General features: G+C 38.7%; 1 protein-coding gene and 1 long non-coding RNA gene across 5 annotated transcripts; one reads left to right on the top strand and one right to left on the bottom strand.

Annotated features, from left to right (window-relative positions):
* Positions 1-690: 690 nt before the first annotated feature.
* On the top strand, positions 691-2,868 carry LOC116619044. The gene is made up of 3 exons (XR_004296477.2): positions 691-827; positions 917-1,494; positions 2,269-2,868. It is a non-coding gene; the product is annotated as an uncharacterized LOC116619044 (long non-coding RNA).
* LOC5513786 lies at positions 2,224-27,276 on the bottom strand. 4 transcript variants are annotated; one of them, XM_048721960.1, is made up of 12 exons: positions 27,139-27,276; positions 26,649-26,695; positions 25,053-25,113; positions 20,029-20,120; positions 18,997-19,056; positions 13,063-13,165; positions 12,896-12,947; positions 7,970-8,095; positions 6,254-6,451; positions 4,762-5,064; positions 4,162-4,615; positions 2,224-3,715 (listed from the first exon to the last, which is right to left on the bottom strand). In XM_048721960.1, exons 6-12 carry the CDS (start codon positions 13,081-13,083, stop codon positions 3,592-3,594), a joined length of 1,278 nt encoding a protein of 425 aa, XP_048577917.1. In that variant the 5' UTR covers positions 13,084-13,165; positions 18,997-19,056; positions 20,029-20,120; positions 25,053-25,113; positions 26,649-26,695; positions 27,139-27,276; the 3' UTR covers positions 2,224-3,591. The 4 variants fall into 4 exon arrangements, with proteins under 4 accessions (XP_048577917.1, XP_032239234.2, XP_032239235.2 ...); XM_032383343.2 differs by lacking the exon at positions 25,053-25,113; XM_032383344.2 differs by lacking the exons at positions 18,997-19,056; positions 25,053-25,113.

The following is a 27,276-nucleotide window of genomic DNA, read 5'->3' as shown; positions in this document are numbered from 1 at the left end:
TGCACGAAGTTAAATAAATAAATAAATAAATAAATAAATAAATAAATAAATAAATAAATAAATAAATAAATAAATAAATAAATAAATAAATAAATAAATAAATAAATAAATAAATAAATAAATAAATAAATAAATAAACAAAAAAACAAACAAACAAACAAACAAATAAATACATAAATAAATACATAAATAAATACATAAATAAATAAATAAATAAATAAATAAATAAATAAATAAATAAATAAACAAACAAAAAAACAAACAAACAAATAAATAAATAAATAAATAAATAAATAAATAAATAAATAAATAAATAAATAAATAAATAAATAAATAAATAAATAAATAAATAAATAAATAAATAAATAAATAAATAAATAAATAAATAAATAAATAAATAAATAAATAAATAAATAAATAAATAAATAAATAAATAAATAAATAAATAAATAAATAAATAAATAAATAAATAAATAAATAAATAAATAAATAAATAAATAAATAAATAAATAAATAAATAAATAACACGGTTTTTAAAGTCGAGTCGAGGTGTTAGAACTGTTGATTATGTCAGTACGCATGCGCAACAGCCTTTCTAAGCATCCTCTGGCACCATTTTTCTAAAATGGTCTACAAGAGCCCGGGGCGAACATGCGGGAAACCTGTGACACTTTAAAACGCTAAGACCTGGGCCTGTTTCAAAATGGCGGCCTACAAAATCGCAACGGTAGACACGAATTTTTGCAAGTTTACGTGGAAATTCTCGACGTACACGGCCCTAGGGCGACAAAAAAGCGAGAAAATAATTGAAGCAGACTTCATATACGGTATGTAGTGTCCTTATAAGGAATTGACCAAGCGAGGTTCAAATAGGACAGTTTTCAAAACAAGATTGATTGATATGTTCTTGTTACAGCGTCATGCAAGAAATTTCTTCTTACAGCGTCACGCAAGAAATTTATTCTATAAACGTTACGCAAAAAGCTTCGTCTAACAGCGTCACACAAGAAAATTCTTCTACCATTGTCACCCCAGAAACTTCTTCTAACAGGGTCACGCAAATAACTTCTTCTAACATCGTCACGCAAGAAACTTCATAGAATTTGAGTTTAAAGATGTTGTAAAAAGAATGATTTTAATTGAAAGGTAGCTTAGGCTGTCATTCAAAGTGTGTGACAGGTCATTGCACGACCATATGGTTTGTCATGAGGCGGAATTTCGCTACCTGAGTGACAGAGTTATCAGCCCCATTTATTCTCCTATTGCGTGACAGTGGTCAAATGCCCGATACCATAGAATGCGTGAGCCGCATCATGCGATTCAAGATGCGTGACACACATGTGTCATCCAGTGGACAACCGTCATGACATATGGCATAAATGTTGTGAGATTATAAAAGGAGATGAAGGGTGGAGTGAAATAGAAAAAGATGTATAAAATGGTATAGGATGGAGATTTGTGGTCTATGGCCTTTGCTCCTCCAGTAAGAAGGCGGTGAGTAAGCAAGCGAGCAAGTTGTGACAAATATATGGGTGTAGGGGGTCTTTTGTCAAGAAAACTTCACCGTGTTCTGTAGCCTGATGGCGAAAACGTTCCTATATTCTTTTTTATGTAATACGTAAGTAAAGTAACTTTTTATCAGAACTGTCAAAAGAAAGAAAACTCATATTTCAACCGGCCCGATAGCTCAGTGGTACCAGCCATTCTTCCGTGGGGTTGGGTGGAGGTGATAAGCGAATAGCATCCTGGGCGATTTCAGGGGGCGCAATTTAACATGGCGTCGTGAAGGCATCGTTCGACGCCATCGTTCCAGCATGCTCTGTTCGCTTATCAACTAGGCCCAATTCTCCACGCAGCGTTAGAATGGCGAATAGGCTTCTCCTCCCACGCAAAACGGGGTTCAGACCAGATTTGTTCTGGGATGGAAAACTTGGTTCTCTACATCGGGGGTAGTTAGAAGGGCCGTAACAGGGGGTAGGGCACTGGGGGTACGTGCCCCCTCAATATTTTAAAATATTATAAGGAAATAACCCGTAGGGGCGTGGCTGTGCCCCCATTGTTTCTTAATGTTTCTGTGTCATGCCACCCCTTCCCCAATAATTCGAGGCCTGTTACGGCTATGGTGGTTAGTCTTTCGTGCCAGGACGTTCAGAAGTACCTGTGCACACAATTATCAAAAGTTATATACATTGACACTCATTGACACATTGATAAAGGCATTTGTAATTCTCGACGTATTTTTATGTATTTTGTTTTTCGAAATTGCAGATGATCCTCCTCACCAGCAATGCTACGTATAATCGACACTCTGTACAATATTAACAGTTGTTTTAAAGTTTTTCGCCAACCATAGGAGGTGGGAAGATATCATCCCTTATATAACAGTTTAGCACATGGCTTTGCTTATGTTCCCTTGTCTGCCACATCTTTTGTATTCCATATTGAAAGATAAATCATGTAAAGAAATCTCGAAACAACGATCTAAAAACAAAGGTTTATATTCCATTTTAAGCAAATTCAATCGATCACAATAGTTCCCTCTAAATCAGCCGAAGGAAATGGACGCTATCTCACACTTGGTATTTTACTAGGATGAAAAAATGGCGGATGACAGATTTCTTTTATATTTTTTTTCTTATGAGATGATTCCTGTTATACACACTATATACACACGTTATACATTCGAGTAATATTCTCAAATAAGCGTTACACTTTTACGGCACTTTTAAGGCACCCCGGAACATTTTTTTCACACTACCCTACTAAGGGGTGAAGCTCTAGTAATTTTTTTGCAACCCTTATGGCATCACTCTATTTGTGTAATATAAAAAAATCAATGAAATAATAAATCAAATCGCCCGTGACCTATTCATGTTGCTTCTTATATCCCCTCTCTGTGTATGCGGTTTTTTGTTATCGTGAAAAACAAAATAAATACAGTAACATAACAAAATAAAAAGAACGGCAACTTTGTGTTCTCTTATAGCGATAAGCAGTAACTATAGTTTGTTTTCGATTGACAAGCTACAAGTGACAGTAACCATAGTTACCTTTTTGATTGACAAGAATAATAAAATAATCAACGATGGCAATGTGCCCCAATAGCCACAATTACAGTAACCATGGTAACCTTTTTGATCGACAAAAAGAACTGCCAACGTGGCTTTGGTTTAATCAAGAGGCCATTTACATTAGCGTCGAAAGCCGACATGACATCGGCACAGCGTGTAATAAACTTGATTAACCAGTACAAGAAATCATAGCAACGTGATGTCGATTCATTTAATGGTCGGGGAAGCCATTTCTACTCAACAACATGTCGGCGACTTCGCAATAGACGGCTTTACCCCGGTGTAAGAGCCATTCCCAGATTACACCTTTGTATTCAGCTCTGTTTTCATCATAATTCGTTCTATCAAACAAAAACAGACTTTGCGACGCAAATCACAGGTTCTTACACCGGGGACGAGCCCATTAGATATTCCCATTGACCCTTTATCTCAAAGAGAGTGAAGATCACGCGGTCATCAATTATACAGACGAGGATATCCCAGAAGGCCCTTGGCATATTGGTAGTCTATGCATGTGACGTCACATCTTTGCTTCCCTAACGAGCACACCATTCTCGTACATAGGGTTCATGTACATTGTCGAGCCGTTATTTCGCTGTATTATAACCGCTTGGATATCTCTATAGCCATCGATATCAGGCAACCTGAAATTCGATCAAACGTTTCAGGATTCTTGTGGTGTCCTAATGTTTTTTTTTTTATCGTTTGCCGTCCTACTTGCAGAAACGCAATACTGATTTATTAACGGGGGGGAAGGAAGATTGTACTGTTGTAAAACAATACGAGAGGGGAGGAGCTACGGAAACCGCAAAACCGCAACCGCAAAACCGCAAACAAAAACGCATTAAAACGCAAAACGTTAAGAAATATCAAAATCGCAACAAAATATCCAAAACTTAAAACCGCATCACAGCAAACCCCTTACTCCCCCTAAAAACGAACGAGACAGCAAACTTCACTCACTGTCAATTTGACCAAAATCACAAATCATAAACTATCCGCCCTAACTCCGCTGGTGTCAGCCGATAAAGAAATGGTCTTGTTTTGATTTTGAAATTCTTGCATTAATAAATCCTATCAGTTTACTTACTTTTCAAATCTGAGCTCCTTTGCGTAGTTCTCCTTCGTCCGTAAGCTTATCGACCTTTGTAGAGGAGCATGTTTATACTTGGGCGTGTCTAGCCCCATTCTCCCCATATCGTCTGTTGAATACCCGCGCTTGGGTGGCGGAGGGGGCCTGGAGCAAGAGATAGTCGAGGTAGGACTGGGATATATGACGTCATCTGGTAAAGGTGCCAATGCAGGTGGCGGGGGCGGAAAGGAGTTTCTGTCCGAATCAGACATGTCTTTGCTGCATTCCCGTATAGTGTTTACAGTATCAGTGTGTGTGATGTGCAAGGGGCCTCCATTCAGTTTGACTTCGGTTTCTTTTCGCCGAGCTCGCAGGTAAGAGCGAACGCTGAAGATAGCGAATAATAATGTGAAGATCCCGGTCGCAGTCGCCATGCTTATCATGAACACCTTCATGAAGGCCGTGAAGTTATCTGTGGATGTAACATGAGAAAAATTCAGAGATTGCATTGAGATGCCTGCGAAGAAAGCTAGGTTTGTATTATCAGCACTCTACTGTATCAAACATTAGGCCCAGAACCATTATTTATTTCAAACTTTGCATCTTGTTTTTACTGACCTTTCACGAAAATGAACCACATAATGATTGACAGAAAGACGTCACTCTTGCCACGCCCCCTTTGCCCCAACACCACATTATCATCCGGGATAGCTTGTGACGTAGGTACTGTTGACGCATGCGTAGTGTGTCCACTTTTACCGGACGTGCCACCCACATGGGAAGCGTTATTGAATGTGTTATTTACAGATGAACCATTTGAGGTGGTTAAAGTTCTTAGTGTGCTTAGCGTAGCTTGTGTGGATGGAGTTGAGTCTTCCGGTCTGATTGTGGTTTTTGGGCGTTTTTTTCTTTTTCTTTTCACTGCAAAAAAATGAAAAAAATAACGTTAAACAATTTACCATCAGGTTGGGCATTTGTACATTTCCAATACATCATTTAATATTCATATTATTACAAGTGCAACACTTGAATAGCTTTTATTAGCGTGGTGCAAACGTTGCGCGACATAACCACATAAGAGCAAAAAAAAAAGGTTTGAAAACAATCAAATCTTTCTCTAATGTGGTTATGTCCATGTCTCATGTCGATGTCATCGTGTTATGTCGCGGATGTACACACTTGAACATAACAACACAAAACAGCCCGCACCTATGTCGTTATGTCGCTAGCGATCCATTCACGCGAGCAATTTTAGTTGACAGTTTTTAGTTGATAACTATAGTTGGTCGTGTGTGTTGGGCCAGCAATTTTTATGTGACAATTCTCGGTCAATATATATATGTCAACTTAAAATTGCTCGTGTAGAGGGACTTTATTCACTGGGCTGACATGAGTCCTATGCAAACACCAACTTGCATTCGCTGCTGGTACTCGCGGTTGACAACAACAACAACAACAACAACAACAACAACAACAACAACAACAACAACAACAACAACAACAACAACAACAACAACAACAACAACAACAACAACAACGGCAGCAGCAACGGCAACGACAACGACAACAGTAGCAGCAGCAGCAACAACAACAACAACAACAACAATAAAACAATAGAAATGTCGTTCAACTACTTCTCCACACCTCACAACATGGTGTGCACACAGCGTGAGTCTTGCTGTGCCAGCAATGCTGGGTGCTTTGTCAGCGGTGCTTGCACGGGATAACATTTGATAGACCATCTGATAGACCATTTAATAGACGATAGACCATTTGATAGACCATTTGATTTACAGTATAAATAGAAAGACTACAGACAATAAGCAGTAGAATACCTGGATGATCTGTGTAGGCGTGGGGTAGACAAGCTAGGGAAGTAGTCGCAATTACTACTTTTTTTAACAGAGGCGTACACCATACTTTTTTCAACCTTGATTTATGATATGACATGTACCTTTCTTTCGAGCATATGTTTGATCGTTCCAATAATCTTGTCATTAATACGGCGCAACAGTGATACATATAATTATCTACAAAATGAGTGGCTGTCCCAGTCTCCTACGAGACGGGTCTCCCAGGGTTTTTTCCAGTCCCACTCGTCTCTACTTACCACAGGAGTATATGACCGTAAGATAGGCTTTCGTGATTCCCGGGCCACATGGTGACCCGAAGAGAGTTTTGCCCACCCTTGCCTCGCATTTCTTCTTGTTCTTTCCGCACACGTAATTTAGACTCCGTGTGACGTCATTCTCGCCGCAGAAATACTGATAGTCACCTTCACTCCCTTGGTAATTACACACCACCTTGCCTGCAAAGAGTCATGGGTAACGTGTTGGGAAAAACCGTAAACGCAGTGGCTATATGCCCGGCAGTCGGGAAAGGTGTTACGCCGCAAAATGTAATCTTAACGCGAAATGTAATGACTTTCAACGCAAAATGTAATCTTAACGCAAAATATTATAACTTTTAACGCAAAATGTAATAAATGTTTACCGGGAAAAGTAATTACTTTTCAACGAAAAATGTTATGAAATACTTAACGCGAAATATAATGAAGCAAAATGCAATAATAACATCTATTGACTTAATAGTTAAAAGTTCTACTAATATTAGGAAAAAGATGAGATGTTAGCACGTAGAAACAAACGGAAGGATCGTTTAGTGAAAGAAAGGCAGTGCGACTTGAAAGTGCATTGTTCTTGCCTCCTGGCTTCCAGAGATATTTGTTGGTCGGTGTGACATTATTCCAGATTTAGTTTGAGAATTGACAAAGTCCAGGGGGCAAATAAATTCGGACTAGAAATTGCCTAATTCAATAATAGGGGCCTAGTCTGCAGTTGGCATTTGCTTTCTCTTTGCATTTATTGCTACTAGTTTACAACCAAAACCAAAAGCTCACAGTATCTCAGCTTTATAGACCATGATTTAGGGGGGATTCGCCATCCCAAGGTTGCTGACAGAAATGTCGATTCGAGATGGACTACCACAACGGTTGGTCACTACATGCTAGCGTCTATTTTCTTAGTATAGCTTTTAGCTATCGGTTTATAAGCTTTTAGTCATTATTTGATGTTATTACATTTCGCGTTAAATAATTTATGTTATTTTTTTAGCGGTCACGGTAACAAATCCTGCATTCTGATTGGCTAATAGAGCGGTCCGGAGATTCCTATATCTGCCCTAGGTCCGAGAATCGATATTTTGCGCGCGCTGCTCGCTCACAATATGTTTTCGCTGGCGCTGAAAAAAAAAAGTTACCGGGTTAAGGTCGGTTCGTATCGTGAAATACCGTGACAACGGCCTTGTAAATACGGTATTTCACGATACGGACCTCCCATCCGGCAAATAACCTCTATACATTTTGGGTTCTAACATTTCGCGTCAAGATTACATTTTGCGGCGCAACAAATGATGGACTAAATTCCTGAAAGTTAATAATATGTTCAAATAACCCAGCAAATTGTGGACCTACTGAGTTCAAAGTATTATATCTATTCGTTGAGAAAGGGCAAAGCAATCTGAATTGAGCTTTGTTGTCGGTATTGAATGTTTTTTCTTCTCTCTATACACTATAAAATTGTAATTTTAGTTAGTTTTACTTGGGAATTATCAACAATATGCTGCTAAATATCGACAGCTCTCGATTTGCTAAAATATCACGGTAAATTGTACACGCGTCCAGTATCTCCACAATATTTTGATCATGAGATGACGGATGTCGTTGTGTATAAGAGTAGATACCACGGAAAACTACGGGAAATTCGTTTTTTACATGATAGGGGGTTGGTAGGAGTTACAAAAGTAACTAGGTACATGAAGTATGTACCTTGCTTCGTGCGGCCGTATGTCGCTCTGTGTATCACGATGCCATAGGACGCATTCACGCATCGCAGGCTCAAGTTGTTTCCCTCGCACGTGACAGCGTTCTGGTATTCGATGTTCTCGGCGCCAACTGAAACACAAGACAACGCGTCAAATACTTAAGTCGATGAAAGCAAATTAACGGCCTTTAAAACGCAAAATCAGGATGAGGATGTTAGAATAATAGCCCTCACGCGCGCGGTTAAGCCCGGCGTACACGGTGAGTAAAACTTCACGCGTGCACTTCGCTCACTGCCTCGCGAGGCCAAAAACTCACAGTTTTTGACAAAGCTTTAGAATACTTGAGTGTGCCATTAGATGCACAAAAAGACGTATGCTTCAATCAAGTTTTAATTTTAGCTTAGAATAATGGACATTATGTTTTGCCATTTTTGCCAAGACTGTATTATTGTTATTTTTTCTCTGAACTAGCGTTCCGAGCCGTACTTCAAATGGCTGCGTTTGATTAAGAAAACATTTGTTTTTATGTCAAAGTTAATTTTTGCTCAAAATTAATTGTCGATGTTGATGCCTTTTATGTACATATCAACTCATTTCATGTTTCAGTGCTGGGAGAGAGGATTTGGATATATCTTAAGTAGGTAGGAAAGGAAGCACTTTTAAAAACATCTGTCAAAAAATGGCCGGTTGATAATAAGTTCAATGAGTAGATCTTAGATGGCAGAAGTCGTTTTCGTCAACATCACTTGGTTGATTGTACTTTTTTTTAAAGCCGCTTACTCTGAAAATATCTCAAAGTTGTCTGTATATACTAAAAAAATTGCAAAGGTCAAGGAAATTGTTATTCAATTGTTATGTCATGAAACTGAAGAAATTTTTTTTTCGAGGGATTTTTGATAGTAATAGATAGCAACTTGAAATAGCTATAGTAAATAGGGAAAAAAGAGATCGCCGTAGTGGATATAAACCACAGGTGGATTTAAAGGACTATAATTGCTGACGTGTTTTAGAAACCGCACTCATTTCGTTATAGTGGGAAACAGCATTTCCAAACACAAAACGTCACGGCAACAGGCGAGGAGAAACAGCCCACGCGGACCCTTCCTTTTCCCCTACATGTTTATAGCCAAATTTGTTGTTGCGCGACCTCGGAGAATAAGAAAATCCTTTTCTCGTTTTGGGATAGCGCGTAGTCAACCAATGGTCTAGACCAAGTGATGGTTTTCATTTTCAAGACGAGAGATGGATTCGAATTCTCAGCGGTCGCGCGGCGACGGATTCGGGTATAATGGAAGCCTACATTGCCATTTGGAAAGCAACAGAGAAATTGCTACGAGACTGGAGAACGCGCACACACCCCCTTTTCCCTTCCTTCCTTCATAAATGTGGGTAGCCTACATTGCTTAAAGCCTCATTGTCACCAGTTTACTTCCAGTCGATTACGTAACAATCTCCGATGATTTTTAACGGAAAACGCGAAAAATATTTCAAAATATTGAAAGCAGTGTGTCTATTGCAAGTTTCTTCGAGGATGTGATTGATAATTTAGAGCGGATGGCCTGATAAATATCTCAGATTTTAATAGATTCTTTTGTCTTTTAACGGTTGAGGTTTCCGTCGGACCTCCGGAAGTGAACTGGTGACAATGCGGCTTTAACAAGCGAAGCCATCAGCGCGCAATAGACACGTAGCTACAGGAGTACAGAAAGCGCGCGCACGCCACCCCTCCTCCCACATGTTTTAAAGTAGCCCCCATGGCTACATTGTGCTACAAGTGCAAAGCTCTAAAGAGCGGATTAAGCGAAGACACGCCACTACCGCTTCTCTTCAGTCGCAATATTTGCAAATATTTCTATGACTCTCGTCAGAAAACCTGGTTAGGCACTTAGAAACCGACAGACAGAAAATGATATGAAGGGACAAGGAAAAAGAGACGGGCATAAACTGAAAGGGCTTAAATGAGCGTCGACCTCGCAAATTTAAAAAAAAATACCTAGTCATCGTCACATAAAAAGATAGAAACCTGTTGGACTAGGGATCACCCCCCAAAACTACGAATAAATAGATTCCCCTGGCGTATATAAAAATGTAGCACGAGGGCAGAGCATCGTTTGTTGTTGTGTACAGTAGTTTTTGCCAGGGTTATTTTGTTATCTGCGGTTTTATGATCATTACTAATGATTCCTATTTACTCATACTCTTATCGTGACAGAGATAACATTAGTAATAATTGATAAGCTGTAGAGACGAGCATAGAGAAAACGGGGCTAAATATAGCATATAAAAAATTAGGTTAATATACATTAATGGCGTCAACATATGGATATGTAGGTCTAGCAAACCCGCAAAGCGGAATTATAAGAATGAATTGGGAAAAAACACGTTCTCGATCAAGATCTACTAAAAAAATATAGATGGATAAGATTTTTCTTTCTCTTTTTCTTCTCTATTCCGTGCGCGGCGATCGTTTGGCAATCTCTAATCTAACGACGGGCTACCTTTAAGCTTAGTTAATCTCCAAATTACGCATGCGCAGCGAGGGTAGCATCTTACCCCCCGCCCGCATTACGCGTTTCTCTGACCAGCGGGTACCGGCAGAGTGTCACGTATGCTAGCAAACGGCGCAAACATCACCGTTGTCCCCCATTTTTGTGATGATGATCTAAAATGGCGGCAATTGAGAGATGACGGAGGGAGGAAAAAAGTCCTAACAGCACGTGACCAGCTGGAGGGAAAACATCGGCTAGCCTTGGCCCCCCCTTCGCTCGGCTGTCCGCCACAAAAGAAAGGAAATGGTGGCGAACTATCTTGCAGCAACTCTCAACATGGTGTACAACGGCGCTGAGGTTTTACAAGAAAAGAAAACGACGGGAAAATAAACGAAAAACTCGCTTGATATGTTTCCTTTTTTAATGAAACAAATGTTACTTGAGGTAGCATTACATTTTCAGTCGTTATTTGGTGGGAAACTTTGCGCAACGCTGCTATCGCGATTTTCGCGCGAAGTTTAAGTTTTTATCTTCACGCAAAGCCAACTTATGGCAAAACAGTAGCGCGAAACACCTCCACTTTTAAATAATAAAGTACGTAAAACATAAAATAGTTGCTACTTCATAAAAAACTTATCGTCTGTAAATCTAAAACAACGCTTCCTGACATGGAAAACCTGAGTCGTTATGTCCTGCGACTTTTTGTTGGTTTTTAGATTGTATGGATCTTTGTAGAATCAGTGATTAACATCTCTCACCGCTTCTTATCGCTATTATCGGTCGAGGGCAGGGAATGCTCTTCAAATTGCATAGCGAATGAAACTTATTAGAATTTGTGGTGTCTACTGGTTTGTGGTGGAAGAGTTAACTGTCTGTGTAATGAATCTTTTTCTCGTTTGAGTATAAGAATAAAATCGAAATAATGGAACGAAAAGTTTCTACTTGGCTCGGCCCAAAATGTAAAATTAATAGTAGTGGCATTGCCAAAAAATGGTGAAAAAATGAAAAATATTCTCGGGTGCACATATCTTCTGACACATATATTTACCCCTTTTTGTAGTCACATAAGATTGACCAAATATGGAGAAAATAGGGTGCGTCGTTCCCGATATTGTCTACTTCAAATGAATAAACGTATATTTTCCTAATTTCTATATAAACATTTTGATGAGGGGATAAACTTTCTTTTATAAAGCAGTGATCCTATATTTTTTAGTTATTTTATGCTGTAATAATGTTCTTCGTGCCAGGAGAGACAAAATTAGCCCAGATGGAAAATTCCCCGAGCGTAAGATTAAAAAAAATCGTATTGCCCACTTTATAATGACGAAACCCACTGAACTTTCTTCCTGTTATATTCCTAAAGGATTTCCACTAAGACTTTTAGAAGATTTCATTATCTTTGCCTTAGTTGGAAATATATAATTCCAATGCACACACAAAAATCCGCTTAGCTTTGCTAGGCCGAGTAGATAAAGCTGATAACGGTGGTATTTGTTTTGAAAATAGAGTAAGACCATTTGCTTTGATTTGCTTTGAAGGTAAGTAACTGGACTGAATGCAATAGATTAGAAAAATAACTCCTCGAAAGGCGGCATCTTTTGAGTCTGCAAATATCTACTCGCCTAAAATACGAAAATTGTTTGGATTAAACATCACCGTAGTTGTTTCTTCTTATTAGAAAGCACAATTTAAGAGCTTGAAAATAACGAATTTTGGGTATAATTAAACTTTTAGGGAAACATTGAAGAAAGGGACAAAAATTCATTAGAAACAGCTTGGGGAATTATAATGGGAATTTCCGACGTGCGAAAAACTAACAAGCAGCGTATGAAATATGGGAGTCTTCGCTTGTGTACTCATGAACTGGTAGCACTTATTCCGATTTGCTGAGAGCGAGATGTGTACAGTTATTCACAGCGGTATATCTATCTTCGAATTTAGAACTTAATGAGCTCGGTAGTGTTTTCTATCAACAATTATATCCACATTCTTTTAAACTGAAAACAGGCCGAGAAGAAAATTTACCATACAGACAGATGGTTTTGTGGAATATTCATAGATAGTAAATTCGACCCCACATCTTAAATTATTAAATCCTAGTACTTGTGAAAAGGACTTTTTTGTCAGTACTTTGAAAGCAGTAAATTACAGCGGGGAGAAAACAAGCCATTTCTCCGTTAAAAACACTGGAGTATCCTTCTATTGTAGAAATATGTCCTAGCATTCACAAGAAATTATCAAAAATTTACCGTATTATATTTCTGTAGTCATATCTGTGCTATGTAGACCATTATGATTTTGAGATTTTATTTCAAAAACTGTAATGAATACCAAAACACTGATATTAAACCTCCCTTAAAAAGGAACATTAACCTTGCTGAATTATGGCTTATTTTTTCAAAATTTTGGGATATGGAAAAATGGGAAATCGTACTTACATGCCGCTTTCGCTGAGAGCAGAAAAACAAAACCGGCGAACAAGACATTCACCTGAAAATAATAACACAACAAAAAAGATCAGCATAAAAGTTCAACAGTATAAGTAAGGTTAAATTGTAAAATAGCTGTGAAGTATACTGTAATAGATCGCAGGATGTAAACTTACCGATTCTTGAATGGGAGCCATGATAAGTCTCACATACACGCGTCCCTCTCTGACATTAGCCAAGTCGCCCCTTTTCTCTATTTACATTGCGAAATCCAATCTCCTATAAAAACCAAGTTAGCAATTCATAGGTAAGTGTTAAGCAGCTTGGTTGATTTGTTACTAACTAGGCGGAATTACATGGAACGAGCGCTAGAACTTGGCCTGTGGTTTATGTTGTAATATTCCAACCACAACCACCTGCGCGGATATAGCACTACACAATGATGCGCGCGAGGGAGACACAAAGCGCGCAATTGCGCCTGAGCCAACTAGCACAAAAACACACTGAAAAGAAATACAAACACGGATGTACTCGAGACTTAGTTTTATTCAAAAACTTCTCTTCTTGATTGTATGTATCTGGAAATGTGTCTCAATTGTAGGAATCTAAAACGCTGCGGGCAGAATTTTGCTATACAATTGATTGAGACTGTTTGTGTCATATAATTCCGTTTATTTTCGAAAAATAAATACTTTGGAGTTTCAAGGCAAAAACGCGCGAGATTGATAGATAAAACTGAAAGTTTGAGATATGGAATGGTTGAAAGATATGTTTACAATAAAAACGCTTTCAACTCTTTATAAATGATGGCGGTGAAGTGATCTCTGCGGGGGAATTGATTAAACGGTTTGTGTTAATGCAGCCTTAAGTCCCGGTGAATGGATTGTTGGAGTCTTCGCAGCGCCCAATCACTAACTATTCAAGACGTGTTAACGCGGCGAGTTCAATTACCTTGAGTTCTACGCGCTGCGAATTGGTGAAAACAATACGGTTAGTTTTCACTGCGATATGGTAGCTTATAATCGTTTAATGGACGCACCACGTTTGTTTACGTTTCGATGAGTTTCCTATCAGCTGTTCGGAGTGCTGTTTAGAATATTAAGATCAAGTTTGAGGACTTGCGAATAATTGCGACTTATGCACTTAAAGCTGGGAGTTCTCCGTAGACGTAAGCACAAGACATCGTCTATACTAGCGCTTCACAAAGGGCTTTGAGAGTATGCTATTCACATTATAAAAGGCGCTTTTAAGGACAAAAAGAACGAAAGGATAATTACCGGGATTGCAGACTTTAGTTGAGTGTGTTATCGCCTCTTAAGATTAAGTGTTTCTTGGTAACCTGACCCAAATAGCAATCGGTAATAATGGTAAACTTGAAGTTCAAATGAAGCGAGCTAAATTGGACTGTCTGAACTGTACTTCTATCTAGTTAACGACATCATTTAGTCAAAGATACACAGACAATATTGCCATTTCTGTCATGTCTTCATTGCGGCGGCTTTTGTGGCTTCTATTCATAGACTTCCCGAGAATTGACCATAATTTGGGCGTTTTTGCGGAAAAAACATAGTAGATGTTTGGTGTAACATATCCTAATTAATTACATTTTGAACCGTTGAGTTTTTAAAACATGAGAATCTTATAATCTTTCGAGATTTTGATTCAAAATAATTATCGAGATCCAAATCTTGCTTGACTTGCATAATCTTTTTTTCACATCTTCGATTGGAGTGATTACTAGGCCGGTTTTTTCTTACGGTAATTTATAAACACTAAAATTGTTTCAAAAGCTTATTATTAACGCGAAAGGAAACAAATAAAACATCCATTTCGCACTAGAACGGCGCAAAATCCTTGCATTTTACCTTAGAGCGATGTGAATTAAAAATTGTTAAGTGAATACATCACGGAAATCTAGAGATAGAGTCTTCGGCCCCCTTCAATATACTCCTATGTTTGCCTTCGTAAAAATGCTAAGTGCTCTCGATTTCCTCATGAAAATATCGGGATGCTTGGATAACCGCGCATTTTTAGGTGTGAGCTATTGGCGCGAGCACCCCTGGGCCGCCAAAAAAATGTCTTTCCGATATTCAAGAATCTTCACGATTTTACATTTTTCTCAGGCAATTTTTAATTTTTATTTTTACATATTCCTCAGGCAATCAACAGTATCATTAGAAATAAACAAAATTAACTGACATAAAATAAACAAAATTAACTGACATGAAAACGCTGGAAAAAATATGACGTGATTCCAGCCTAAGTGAATAGACCATCAAAATTGCAAGTTATAAAAGGAAATCCACGGAAAAACAACGAATCCGCCACAAAGAAACTCCCCCTACCCCTGCCCCTACCAAATCCTCATGCTCTTCAAAAATCAATTCTAATCTTTCAGACTTTTTTTTTGCGAGATTGGAGGTCTTGAGTCTTTTAAGTTATCACTTGTTCCATCTTTGATCTATGCCACGCCCCATCCCCCAGTACTCGTTTGATACTGGCTTTCAATAGAAATGTGTTCTCTTTAGCAAGCAACGAAGCTGTATCATTTATCCATAAGTTGAAGCATTACTGCCGTTTGCAGTTATCGTTTATGCATAAATTGTAGCAGTACTGTCGTTTGCAGTTATCATTTATGCATAAGCTGAAGCATTACTGCCGTTTGCAGTTATCGTTTATGCATAAATTGTAGCAGTACTGCCGTTTGCAGTATTCTGCGAGCTCTCGCCGAAGATTTCCGATAGCTAAATCGCATTCTGCCGGCTTTCGTCATTCGAAATCCTTGAAGCGGATTCCAGGCGCGTTCCCAGGATTGGCCGAGGGGGTTCGCAGTCATAGGTACCATATGAAAAAGGCATAGTATTTAAAGATTCCTTAATAAGAAATTTCCCACTTTTTGTTCGCCAAGGGTGTGTACCAGCCTGGATTCTTAGTTGTCCATCACGCCATCTCTCTTCAAGGCTCTGACCAATAAAAAGCACCAAATACCAGTTTCGTTTGAATATGATGGAAGTCAGAAAGCGGTTTAAACGCATGAGTTTACAAAATATTTAAAACCGCAGGTGTCTGGTTTTTTAACGAGTCGGGTACATTTCAGCATTGTTAGCGTTTATTGTGTCTCAGAGAGCGTGCTGTACATGATGACGACATCACTATAGCAACACATAATGCCAAAGAAACACTAGCGTTGAAAAACCTCGCTGTTTTTTTCAATTCAGAAATGGAGCTGTGCGTGGCGTAACGCCGACTAAGACACAACTAGGAACCAGGTTATTGCATTTCTATTAATGTGTGGTCGCTTCTGGTATCTGTTTAGATGGCGTTGCCGAAATAATCTTCAACCTTTTGGTAGTGGCCTAGGTTTTAGCTCCACGGACAAACGCATATTTGATATTTTGGTTTTCTTTTCTTTTTGACTTTGTCGAATCAGGTCCATATGCTGTTTGTTTTTGTATTTATTTATCTATCCATAAAATGTATTTATTTATCAATTTTTGGCTTTACTTCTGTAACGTAATTTTCAATTTCTTATTTGGAAAAAAAACTACATTATTAACATTTGCATCCAATTCTCTGTTGATTTTCAGTTAATGTATTCCTTGTTATGTCTGGAGTATTCCTGCTATCACACAGCTTCTCAGTGGGCAAGCTTGAGTCAGAAGCTGACAATTTGTGCTTTCAGTGCGAGTCCTACACATCACCCTCATTGCAACAAGTGATTGCTTTCTCTTCGTTTTCGTGAGCACCGTTTGTCGCGTCAGTTTTAGCCCGAGGCCGACGGTCTGTTATCTTTCCTTTCACTACAGACAGACGAAACTGGTGTCATCCGTACAAACCCCCAACAGAGAGTACGTCTAATTCTCGCAGTCGAGGAAACGCCGAGCAATATCATGAAAGTTTTAGATCTTTTTTTTTTCATCGGTCTGAAGATTTGATTGTGGAAAAATCACTTGTGTTTTTGTTGAAATTTAATGTTTTTCTTTGACCAGTATTCTCATCTGTCTTGTGACAGAGAGCGTCCTGAAGGCATCTTCAAGTGGTTTAGACTTCTTTAGAGGGGGTAAACCCTATTGGCACAAACCCACAAAAAGATGGCAAAAGTCATTTCTGCCCAAACAACAAAGGCCTCTGAAAATACTGCTTTTAGAATATTTTATAACTCAATGATATAGAATTGAAGCAACTCTTCGCCATACATATATGTATGTATATATAAAATGCAAGCGTTTTTTTAAACGTTTCTATAAACTATTTTCGCCGTGTTCAATGTTCTCTATTTTCTTTTAAAATGTTTAAAATAATGTTTAAAATCTTTTTCTTTCTTGCATCTACCATACATTAGAAATATTTGTGCGTCGCTGTGCTTGAACGATATTTCTTGGCTCTCAATTCCATAAATCAATTGAATTAAAACTTGTTCTAATAATCCCTTTCGAAATTTGTTTTCATGCTCACAGCTCTTTCAGGAGAACGAAAGCGACGATGTCACCAGTTTACTTCCTGTCATTACGTAACAATTCCGATGATTTTTAACGGAAAACAGTGTGTCTTCTGAAAGTTTCTTTGAGGATGTGACTGACAATTTAGAGCGGATGACTTGTTAAATAGCACAGATTGTAATAGATTATTTTGTCTCTTATCGGTTGAGGCTTCTTTCGGCCCTCCGGAAGTTAACTAGTGCATGCAATTGCCGCTTTTAGTCCCATCACATGTATCCGCCCCACCCGCGCATCACGTGGTACCAACCAATCCAACACCTTGCTGACATCACCAGTACAAACACCTCCTCTCGACTCGTTTCCGCGCCGCCCTAGCGCCCACGTACGCTTCCCTCCCTTGGTCTCCCGTATGAGCCAGTCTAGAGCGGTTCGCTTGTTGATTTAGCCATGCGGCGGGTTACGCTTTAATTTTGATCGACCGCAAACGATCAGTCAGGGGAAGCAAAATGGCGACCACGAGCCGAGTTTGCGTAAAATTGTAAAGAGTTAGTGCCTATATGAAAAGTTTACGAGATTTACGCATTACAAAGCAATTAAAAGATGAGTCTCGAATTCCACCACAAGAGCTGTACCGACTAAGGGCGATTAAAAAAGAAAATGCGAGTCTAATACGCATCCGAGAGAAAGCCCCTTGAAGCTGAATCCTGCTCGCCCCCCCCCCACTCTAAGGCTAAATGGTCGACCCTTTAGTATAAAGCAATGCTTTTATTTATGAAGGCTCGCACTGCATAATGAGCCTTGGTGTCCAACGTGCATTTAAAGAATAGAATGATTATGGGATTATACACAGGCATACCAAAACACTGATGGCTTTGTTGCGTCTTATCTCTAAACAGCGAAGACCGCGGGATATTATAATCACCCCAGGAAAGCGAATTATAAACACTAATTAATCCCAAATCTGCCTTCGTTAATTACTCCGTGTGCAGAGGTCAACAGCCAGACACCGGATTATTTTTGGACAAGAACTGGCTAAACCATGAGAACTAGCTAAATGAAGCGAATACGCGGGCAATATCACGACACGAATCACGCATCAAATAAACAGAGTCAGTCACATATATAATTTCAACCCCAGTTAGCCAATTATAGAACCTGGGTTGGAAGCTCTAGTGTAACCACGGTATAAGAAGCAGCATGATCTAACACAGAAAGTATAAACATAAGATACGAACTTAACCTGATTGCTTGAATAAGCGCCTCGACTAAGAGTAAAAATATATTCCATCGAATAATCTTCTCCATCGAATAAGCGCCTCGTCTAAGAGTAAAAATATAGATAAGCGTCTCCATATATTAAGCGCCTCGTTTAAGAGTATATATATAAATAATAAGAGTAGAATATAAATAAGCGCCTCCATCGAATAAGCGCCTCGTCTAAGAGTACAATATAAATAATAAGAGTACAATATAAATAATAAGGGTACAATATAAATAAGCGCCTCCCTCGAATAAGCGCCTCGCCTACCCTCCATGACATTTCATCATTGAAAGCTTGTTTTATTATGTTTTAGGAGGTGTTTTACTCCCTTCACGTTGTTAAACAAGATATATGTAAGTTATACATACTGATACATGTAGAGAAACCGTCCGTCCGCTCGATCGTTTTACCTTTATATTGCTTTTTCCTGTAATGGAACATCATGACCTTTGCGGAAAGCTAAGTCTACTCTGCAATAGGACATGGAGTGCTGTCAGCCAATTAGGGAGGAGAGGGGCTTTCTATCCTCCAATTTTATCCCGCAAGTCCACGGGACGGCGCGTAGCAGAGTTATCAACCCGAGATTTCCGAGATTCTTTTTTGGGTTTCATGCATGAAAAGGAAAAAAGATATTAAGGTGATAATAATTTTTTCCAGCCGTCGTAACCTGATTGGATACCGGATTGCGGGTCTAGACAGCCTATACAAGGATGTAGAGAGATAGAAAGTAAACGCAAAAGGGCTGGATGAAGCAATAACTGCACCAGAAATCCATCAGGGGAAGCGCAGACAGTCACCAATCCCCCCCCCCCCCAAACCTTGTTTTCCACTTGCTGTGTTGAAATAGAACAACTCGGAATTCTAGCTTTTTGACCCTCATCCCCTCCTCTCAACACATAACAGAGACACCAGCTAATAAAGTGATTATTGCGAATAATTCTCAAAGATGATCGTGAAAATATTTAAATGATGAGAAGCTTGGAGGTTGGATTAACTTTATGGTTTGTAATGGCGACTCGTTAATGACTCTCTGAAAAAACCTATTCGCTCCTAATTCACTTGATAAACTTATGAGAGATGGGGTCAGCGGGGACGAGGTGTCATATCTCTAGCGATGATCTAACGAAAAACAATTGCCGTTTATACCTATTATTTCTAGTAATTGATGAATTGTGTTATTATTGTACTTAGTGAAGGGAGTGTTTGTACAACATCTATGCTTGCTTAGACGATTCTAAGGTAAAGGAAAAAGCTTAGAGTGTGGCTTCGTAGATGTGATAACCATCGGTGGCGCGAGCGCCGAGCAGTGATAACAATATCTATTTCAGACCAGCAGATAGAATACAGATAGCTCCTTTGATCGTTATTCATACACGTATGCAGCTAAAACACACACACAAATGCACCAATCTAGGCAACACTTTAAAACAAAAGATACGTACCTTAAGAAACGCAGAAGTCCCCTATATTTGGCATCTATAGCGAGCCCGTGACGGAGAGTCGTGAGCAGCTCGAGTGGGTCATCAAGAGTGAGCTATCAAGAGACCAAGAAGTTTGTGTCACAAATGATTGCAATTGTCACTTTAGACCGCGGGGGCTACAACACATCTGCGCGCTAGGAATGACAGATTGCCGGTAAATCGTACCAACTTCAAATGCTAAATGCTCTTTTTCCGATTATCATATCCTGCTCTTTATGGTTGTGCATAAACTTCCGGTATTTGAAGAGGTATGCTTCAAATTTTTTTCCGGTTTGAGTGCTCTGTGTCTCTTGCTACGGCGCGTAAAATGACGGCGTTCAAGTACAATTATCTCTTTAAAACCGCATCCGTTTGTTCTAAACGCATCAGTTTATTCACGATAGAGTGGCTTTATCATTAGAGAACCCCAGTCCACTAGCGCCGCACACTCGTTACTATCATTTTACACCCCTCTATCAGACCTGACGAGTGGTAATTTCCCGGCAGGTTTCCCATAAAAAGCTTACAAGGTTGGCAAATTTTTCACTAGGTCGGTAACAATGTATTTACACCAGGCCACAGTAAAATTTTACATTTTACCAGGGAAACTATGAAAACTCAGGTAAAGGAAAGCTCTTAAAACAGGAGTCTGAAAACTCAGCAGGTATCCGGGCAACAATCCACCAGACCAAGAAGGGTATAAATCCGCCAGGTCGGGTTTTACAAGGTCAGTGGTTTCTCGTTTTCTTTTTCTTTTGCTCTCTAAACTCCATGCCTTACTACTCCCCTTTACAATCCAGTCTCCTCTATTTAGTCGGGTCGCTTAGCGCACAAAAAGAGCTCAATCTATACACAGCGGACAAAAGCACCAAACTTGGTATAATTATAGCCTATGAGATGGTAATTAATATTGAGACCAGTGCCCACCGGTACCATTTGCGGACCCATAGATAAAGAGCAATTCTTTTTTTAGAAATCTGTGTTGCGGGTACCCTGTGGTGAGATTTTCATACCTTTTCATGAGGCAAAAAAGATAAAAATGCACATATTTGAAAACGATTTCTATCATTTAAGCTGTACTCTATGTAATTCCGAACAAAATAACGTATAAATAGCTATAAAAAGCTACATTTGAAGAAGAAGGAAATCTACTGGAACCCAGGCTGCGCGCGGCCTTTTCTTACATCGCTCTTGCTAACATACAAATACAATAATAATATGACTGATTTCCGTCCATCAAATACGCACAACAGGTGGTGCTAGCTGTCTAAGCATTATATTAAGGGTTACAGAGCTTTGATTCAACTAGTGCGGCTGTAATTAATAGGCCCGTCACCAGGAAAAAGTCAGCTACCGGTGAGGGAGATTTTTCATAGCCTGTTGTGCGTTGATAAAATATACCATGACAACTCGGATCATTTGTTTATCTTTCCATTACGGCCCTATGTTATTTTTTAAATCAAATTATCACAATTCTTACCGAGGCGAGAGCCTCGCTCTAATTACGGGCCAAAGCGGCCAGTATATAGATCGGCAGTGGTGGCTGGCGTTTACGGATATGGCGCTCAAAACCATCTGACCGTTTATAACATACATAGAATAATTCTGGCTTACGTCAGGTTTGACGCTAGTACCGTTGACACTGGAGTTTTTGTACACTTGTTTATAGCACCGTCGAAGGAAAAATCTTCTGTTAGGAAGAAAAATCCCAGCGGACCCTGCACACAAGCTAGCGTACGCGCATCATTCTGAAAAGTCTCTTTCAGTTTTTTCAGAATGACTTTTTTCCCTTTATTACAATAACGGTCCGCCGATCACTGATCGTGCGCCTTAGAAAAACCCTTTAAAACTAGTAAAAATCGGTTAAAGGATTTCTCATTCCCGAAATCTCCCAAGCTTGTCTCATGCGCATTGTGGAGCTTGGACATCACAACAAAGGTACGTTCCATTTTCAACAGCTTCCACTTATATATTCTGATAATATATTATATTCTATAAGCCTGACAAAAGCTCTCAGAGCTGTGTAGTACACTTTTTTCTATCATCCTCTCTCGCTTTCTGGAGACCTTTCCTTTACTTATGCTCCACGGCTTTTTACATCCCTGAGGTCATCATTAGGACATCTTTAAGTTAATAACATAGTCCTCTATTGCTGCGGCGATTCGTTGGAGGTTGGTTGCTATCCTGTTAAAAGCATGCGATACGTTCAACCTCGTCACTATAATGCACACGTAGGGAGAAATAAGCACTGTTTTTTTCGCAGTTCCTCTTCTAGTCACCTTTTTTTCGTTCTTAAAGGCTTTCGAGCATTAATACCGCAAATTTGTGACAATTCTTGTGCCATTTTGCGCTATTTGCGACAAAGAGTTTCTACAGGTGTTTCTTCTGCAGAACATCTAAATCCTTTAATATTCTCAAAAAAAGATTCACAAACTAATTACTTTGATTGAGAAGGCATGTCTAAAGCATCTCGTTGTTCTGTGGTGTCTAGTTGACTTACATTTACAAAGCCCCCTATTAAATCCAGCTCTACCTCTTTTTAGCCAACGTCAAAATACCCGATAATTGCGAGAATCGCAGATTTGGAAGAAATACATTTTTAAATGTATTTTGTCTTGAATTTAAAAATTCAAGACAAAAGTTCATACTTAGTAGGTTATTGAAATTGTAAGTCCTTGATACATGGAGTATGAGCTTTTTTTCACCTAAAATACGCGATTTTATGAGGTACTTACAGCGTATTCTATGCCAATATAAGCCGCCAACCTGGATAACCGTGAGGGGGATTGGGTCTAGCCTTGAAAACATTTTCTCTTAGATAAAGCGTTTTAATGCAGCTGACGACAGTTTTATCTTGAAATATTAACAAATAGCGTTATATTTCCCCTACTAGAATAAAACAATCAGATATTTCGCCTTAGTTTTGGAAATACAAGGTCTTTTAAATTTCACCACAGGAAGCCCGTGATGGACGCTTTTTTCTAATTTTTATTCCGTTATTACACGAAATCCTCAAGTGTTACCGGTGGGCACCGGTCTCAATATTAATTAGCATCCTCTTGGCTATCTTTGTTCCAAGTTTGGTGCTTTTGTCCGCTATGTATAGATTGAAACACTAAGCGACCGGACAAATTCTCCTTTTAACAAATTGACCAGCCAGCCAGAGTGCACGATTAAAAAATAGAAAACTTTCATTTACGAGAAAAAAATGAAACGCGCGGAAAGGCTAGAATGCAAAACTAAAACTCAGATGCTTGAGGATCATATCAATCAATGGCTGTCGGTTTTTTTTAATGGTCTAAAAGAGCCTGGGACGAGCGCGCGGGGGACCTTTGATATTTTAAAACGTTAGGGACTAGGTCCAAGCTCACAGTAAGTGGTTTTTAGGTTTTGTGAGAAACTCTTAATAAAAACACACGAAACTCACCGAGCGGTTAGAAGTGACCATTTAATTACCTCTTGGGAATTAATTAAATATGCAAATTAAGCGAAAATAAGAATAAATCTAGAATTGATGAGCTATAGGATCCTTTTAAATGTGGCTTCAAACATGGCTTTTATAGACCTCGATTCAGCCATTCGTTTGCTACTTGTAGGCGTAATCGCAGGCTAAGACATTACGGAATAAAACAATGATAATATAATATATTTTTTAATCAAGACGATATGAAATGTACAAAAGTAATACAAAAATTGTTTAATGGTTCACTACTAAAAAAGCAGTTACCCATCATCTATCTAAAATCTCATTAAATTATCTATCTTATCTACTAAGAAATCTAAACCATAGAAGTTGTTAGCACAAGTTTGCTTATGTTGATTATTAGCTGCGGTTATTTTGGCTACAACTTTTCACTATTCCCTATTACTTTTTCTTTCCTCTTCTGCATTTTTTAGTTTGCCTGTCTTTCTTCTTTCCTCTTCATATTTCGTATTTTGTACATTATCCCTCATTAACATTAACCTTGCATTGTACATCTAGATTTTATCGGATTAATTTTATCAAATTTCATTAAGTTAATAGTTGCTTAGAAATAACGTTCTCAGAGCTATCCTAGCTTCCTTTAAACAGACACACACACACACACGAAAATAGTACGATCCATTGGAGCGAAGTCACCCTTACTTAATTAACTATTTGATAACCAGATAACGAAATAATTCGTGATGAAAACCCTCGCGTGGAGAATTGCTATAACAGCAGGGGTTCGATTGTGTCCAACAGGTCTCTCTCAAGAGCAGCGAACAAAAAGTGAACGACTTATAGCCTTGCAACACTCGTGAAGACTCCATCACTAGAGAATAGGTAATAAATTGTTATATTGCAATAGAGCTGTCAACGGAAATAGTGGGAGTAAGTTTGATTTGCATAAACGCGGTGGAACCTCAAAGAGAATAGTCGAGGCAAATACGCCAGGTGAAATGCGAAAATTAAATAAAATTTCACGGTAGAATCAAAAGAGCTTTTACACGTATCAGATACCCCATAACGGTGATCAAAGTTTATTTATACGTAAAGCTGAAAACACCTTTATTTCTGTCCCAACCATTTTTTATATTAAAAAATAAAACGAATTATTTAAATATAATGCTGTTTTTTTTAAATTTTGTATTATATCGTCCGTTGCACGCCGTGTTTTTATACAATTGAGTGAAAAAATCCCGAGAGACTGAAAAATAACCATAAATTTTGACTATTCGGACTTCCCTCCTTTTCTTCAATCGGATTTTATTTCTATTTACAAAAAAAGTTATTTGAAAAAGCATTTCATGAGAAAGTTAAACTAGCGTTCTTGAACTACGAGTGTGCGCCCATTGATACTACAGAAAACAGCATTTCATCGACGACGAAGAATTTACTTCAACAGTCTATGTCACGATGATAAAATCTAAGGCCTGAAGCTATATGCCCAAGTAAAAAACAAAGCCTCTAACAAACCCATGGTTTGAACCGTGACGAAAAACAAAGATAAATAGACATTGAAACAAAAACAAGCTTGACTTACCGCCGAAATAGCGTGTCTTCGAGTTCCCCAGCCAGTTGTGAATGACTGTTATGAAGAAAGGCTATGTGGAATATGAAGAAGTGGAATAACAGTGCGCATTGAATTAGAAAAAAGTGTGCTTCACAGCATGTGATGGTGACTTAACACTGAGTATTGTCTAGTGCGTCTTTCTTCCCTCAATAATGTCTGTTGACATTTTGGGTTATTTAGGAAATCATTATTAAATATTCACTAGCAAGCACGAGTCGTGCCGGAATGATGCACTGACGGGGTGTTACAGAAATAAGGCTCTTGCCTTGACTCAAGCACCACTAATTCGTCATGAAGTGGACTATTAGAATTCTAACAGCAAACACAATTGCAATGACTAGAAATTTTAAAGTATCGTGTATTAATTGTGGGTATATCTTTCTATTTTATCTTTTTACCATTAGGGTTTGGTTTTCTAATGGCATCAAATTGAGACACTGGAATAAATGCAAGATTTGGATGATAAAATCTGAACAAATACGCAACAATTGTTGTTCGCTTATAACAATTATTATGACAATTGTTGTTCCTAAAAAAATCCAAGCTATCGTAATTTAATTTACGATACACGGTCTAGATCATTTCCTCGTCGCTAGGTTATTGTATTAGTTATTGCTAAGTGCAAATGGAATTATAATAAGGGCTGATATCTTTCGTGGGTTTGAACTCCACACGCACGCGATTGCTGTGGGCGCGTACGTATCTATCTGGTTGCAAATAAGAGGCACTGAAACACGAAATAAAACATTAAGAAACTGGATAACTATAAGGTGAGACTTTCTAGGTCGGGAGTTCGTGGTCTTACGCTCCTTTATAAAGCATATTCGGTCGGCCTATCGCTCTATGTATGTGCATCCAATATTGTAAATTGCCAAGCGGAGCAAAATCTGTATTATCGCTAGCCAAGGATTAAAAGCCCCACAGATAGCTCTCCCGCTAATAATAAGACAAAATAGTCGAAATGAGATTTGTATTTTTATCACAACAAACATTACTGCGGTTAAGACCAGTTCTCGTTCCCAGGGTCTTCTGGGTAATTTTCAAGATGGCGTATTCGTCAGTTAGACGCCATTTGAAAATTACCCACAAGACCCCGAGAATGGGGTTGTTAGAGGCCTTTCGTGTAGCCGCTGACTCGTTGTCAATGTACCCAGTCAAACCCCACTAAAGCACAATCTTAGATAACCCGAGCTCCGCGTTTTATCTAACTGAGATCGAAATTCCTTGGATTTTTTACAAAGACAACTAGAGTCCCCGATAACTCAAACAATTTTGCGTTTATTTCTCTTTAGCGAATATTTCTTCGCTTCTTCCAAGTCTCGACTCGCCTCCTTCCCCCTCCTTTCTCTCCGCTCTTATTTACTTAATGTATTTCCCTCTCCCCTTGTCTTTGCACCACAAGAAGACTATTCAGCCCCAACTTGCTAAGAGTTATAAATTACGAATAACGGGTCCCGGGAAATTCACCCAAACACTGTATGTTTTTCTTGTTTAAGCGACCACCTCCATTAAAGCGGCCATTATCACCATTACGGCCTCAGGTGTAATTTTGACCCTATTAATTACCTCTATTAAGCGGCCAGGCAATCCAAACTAGATTCACCCTTACAATTCTGCAAATAAACATAAATATAAACACCGATTAACGTGATCTCTACAGTCTGTGATGGCTACTAGTTTTTCAGGCTTATAACATGTTATCCTTTAAGGCGACCATCATGGTAGGTCAGGGGGTAAGGTACCACTCTGTTATCAAAGGCGCCGTGTTCCTTGCAAAGAAGGAATAAGCTCGGTTTGGCAGCTCTATATAAGAACCACTCTAAAGGCAGTCTAACTTTATACAGGCCCAACATTACATAGGCCTGGATTGAAATTTGGAATCGTTCTTCTAGACCAATTGAGTGCTTAGTAGCAACATTGAGCTTCTTGGCACAAGGGTGGGCACGAAAAGCTCGTTAAAGACAAATATTAAAGTAATGATAACCAAACATAGAATAGCTAAAATTCTGACCAACCTTAGCTTAATAACTTATTATTATTTTCTTTTTTTACGTACCCGAACACGTGGAAAACTGCGCTCAAATGCAAACACCATAAGGTCGTCAAGCCACGACTTCTCAAGTTGCCATTTCCTTCCTAACAAAAACTAATACTCGAGCTTCATTTACAAATTCCATAAAACCTCAAACTCATT

This window comes from Nematostella vectensis, chromosome 14 (assembly GCF_932526225.1).
Source record: "Nematostella vectensis chromosome 14, jaNemVect1.1, whole genome shotgun sequence".
In the NCBI taxonomy this organism is placed as follows: Eukaryota; Metazoa; Cnidaria; class Anthozoa; order Actiniaria; family Edwardsiidae; genus Nematostella; species Nematostella vectensis.
Note: the sequence above shows the minus strand (reverse complement) of the source record. Positions and strands in the feature narration are given on the sequence as shown.

Excerpts from the sequence above, each read along its gene's own strand:
- LOC5513786 (XM_048721960.1), bottom strand. The coding sequence starts at position 13,083 with ATGGCTCCCATTCAAGAATCG. Across the intron at positions 12,948-13,062 it reads TGGCTCCCATTCAAGAATCG|GTGAATGTCTTGTTCGCCGG; the intron begins GTAAGTTTACAT and ends TATTATTTTCAG. Across the intron at positions 8,096-12,895 it reads GCTCTCAGCGAAAGCGGCAT|TTGGCGCCGAGAACATCGAA; the intron begins GTAAGTACGATT and ends CTTGTGTTTCAG.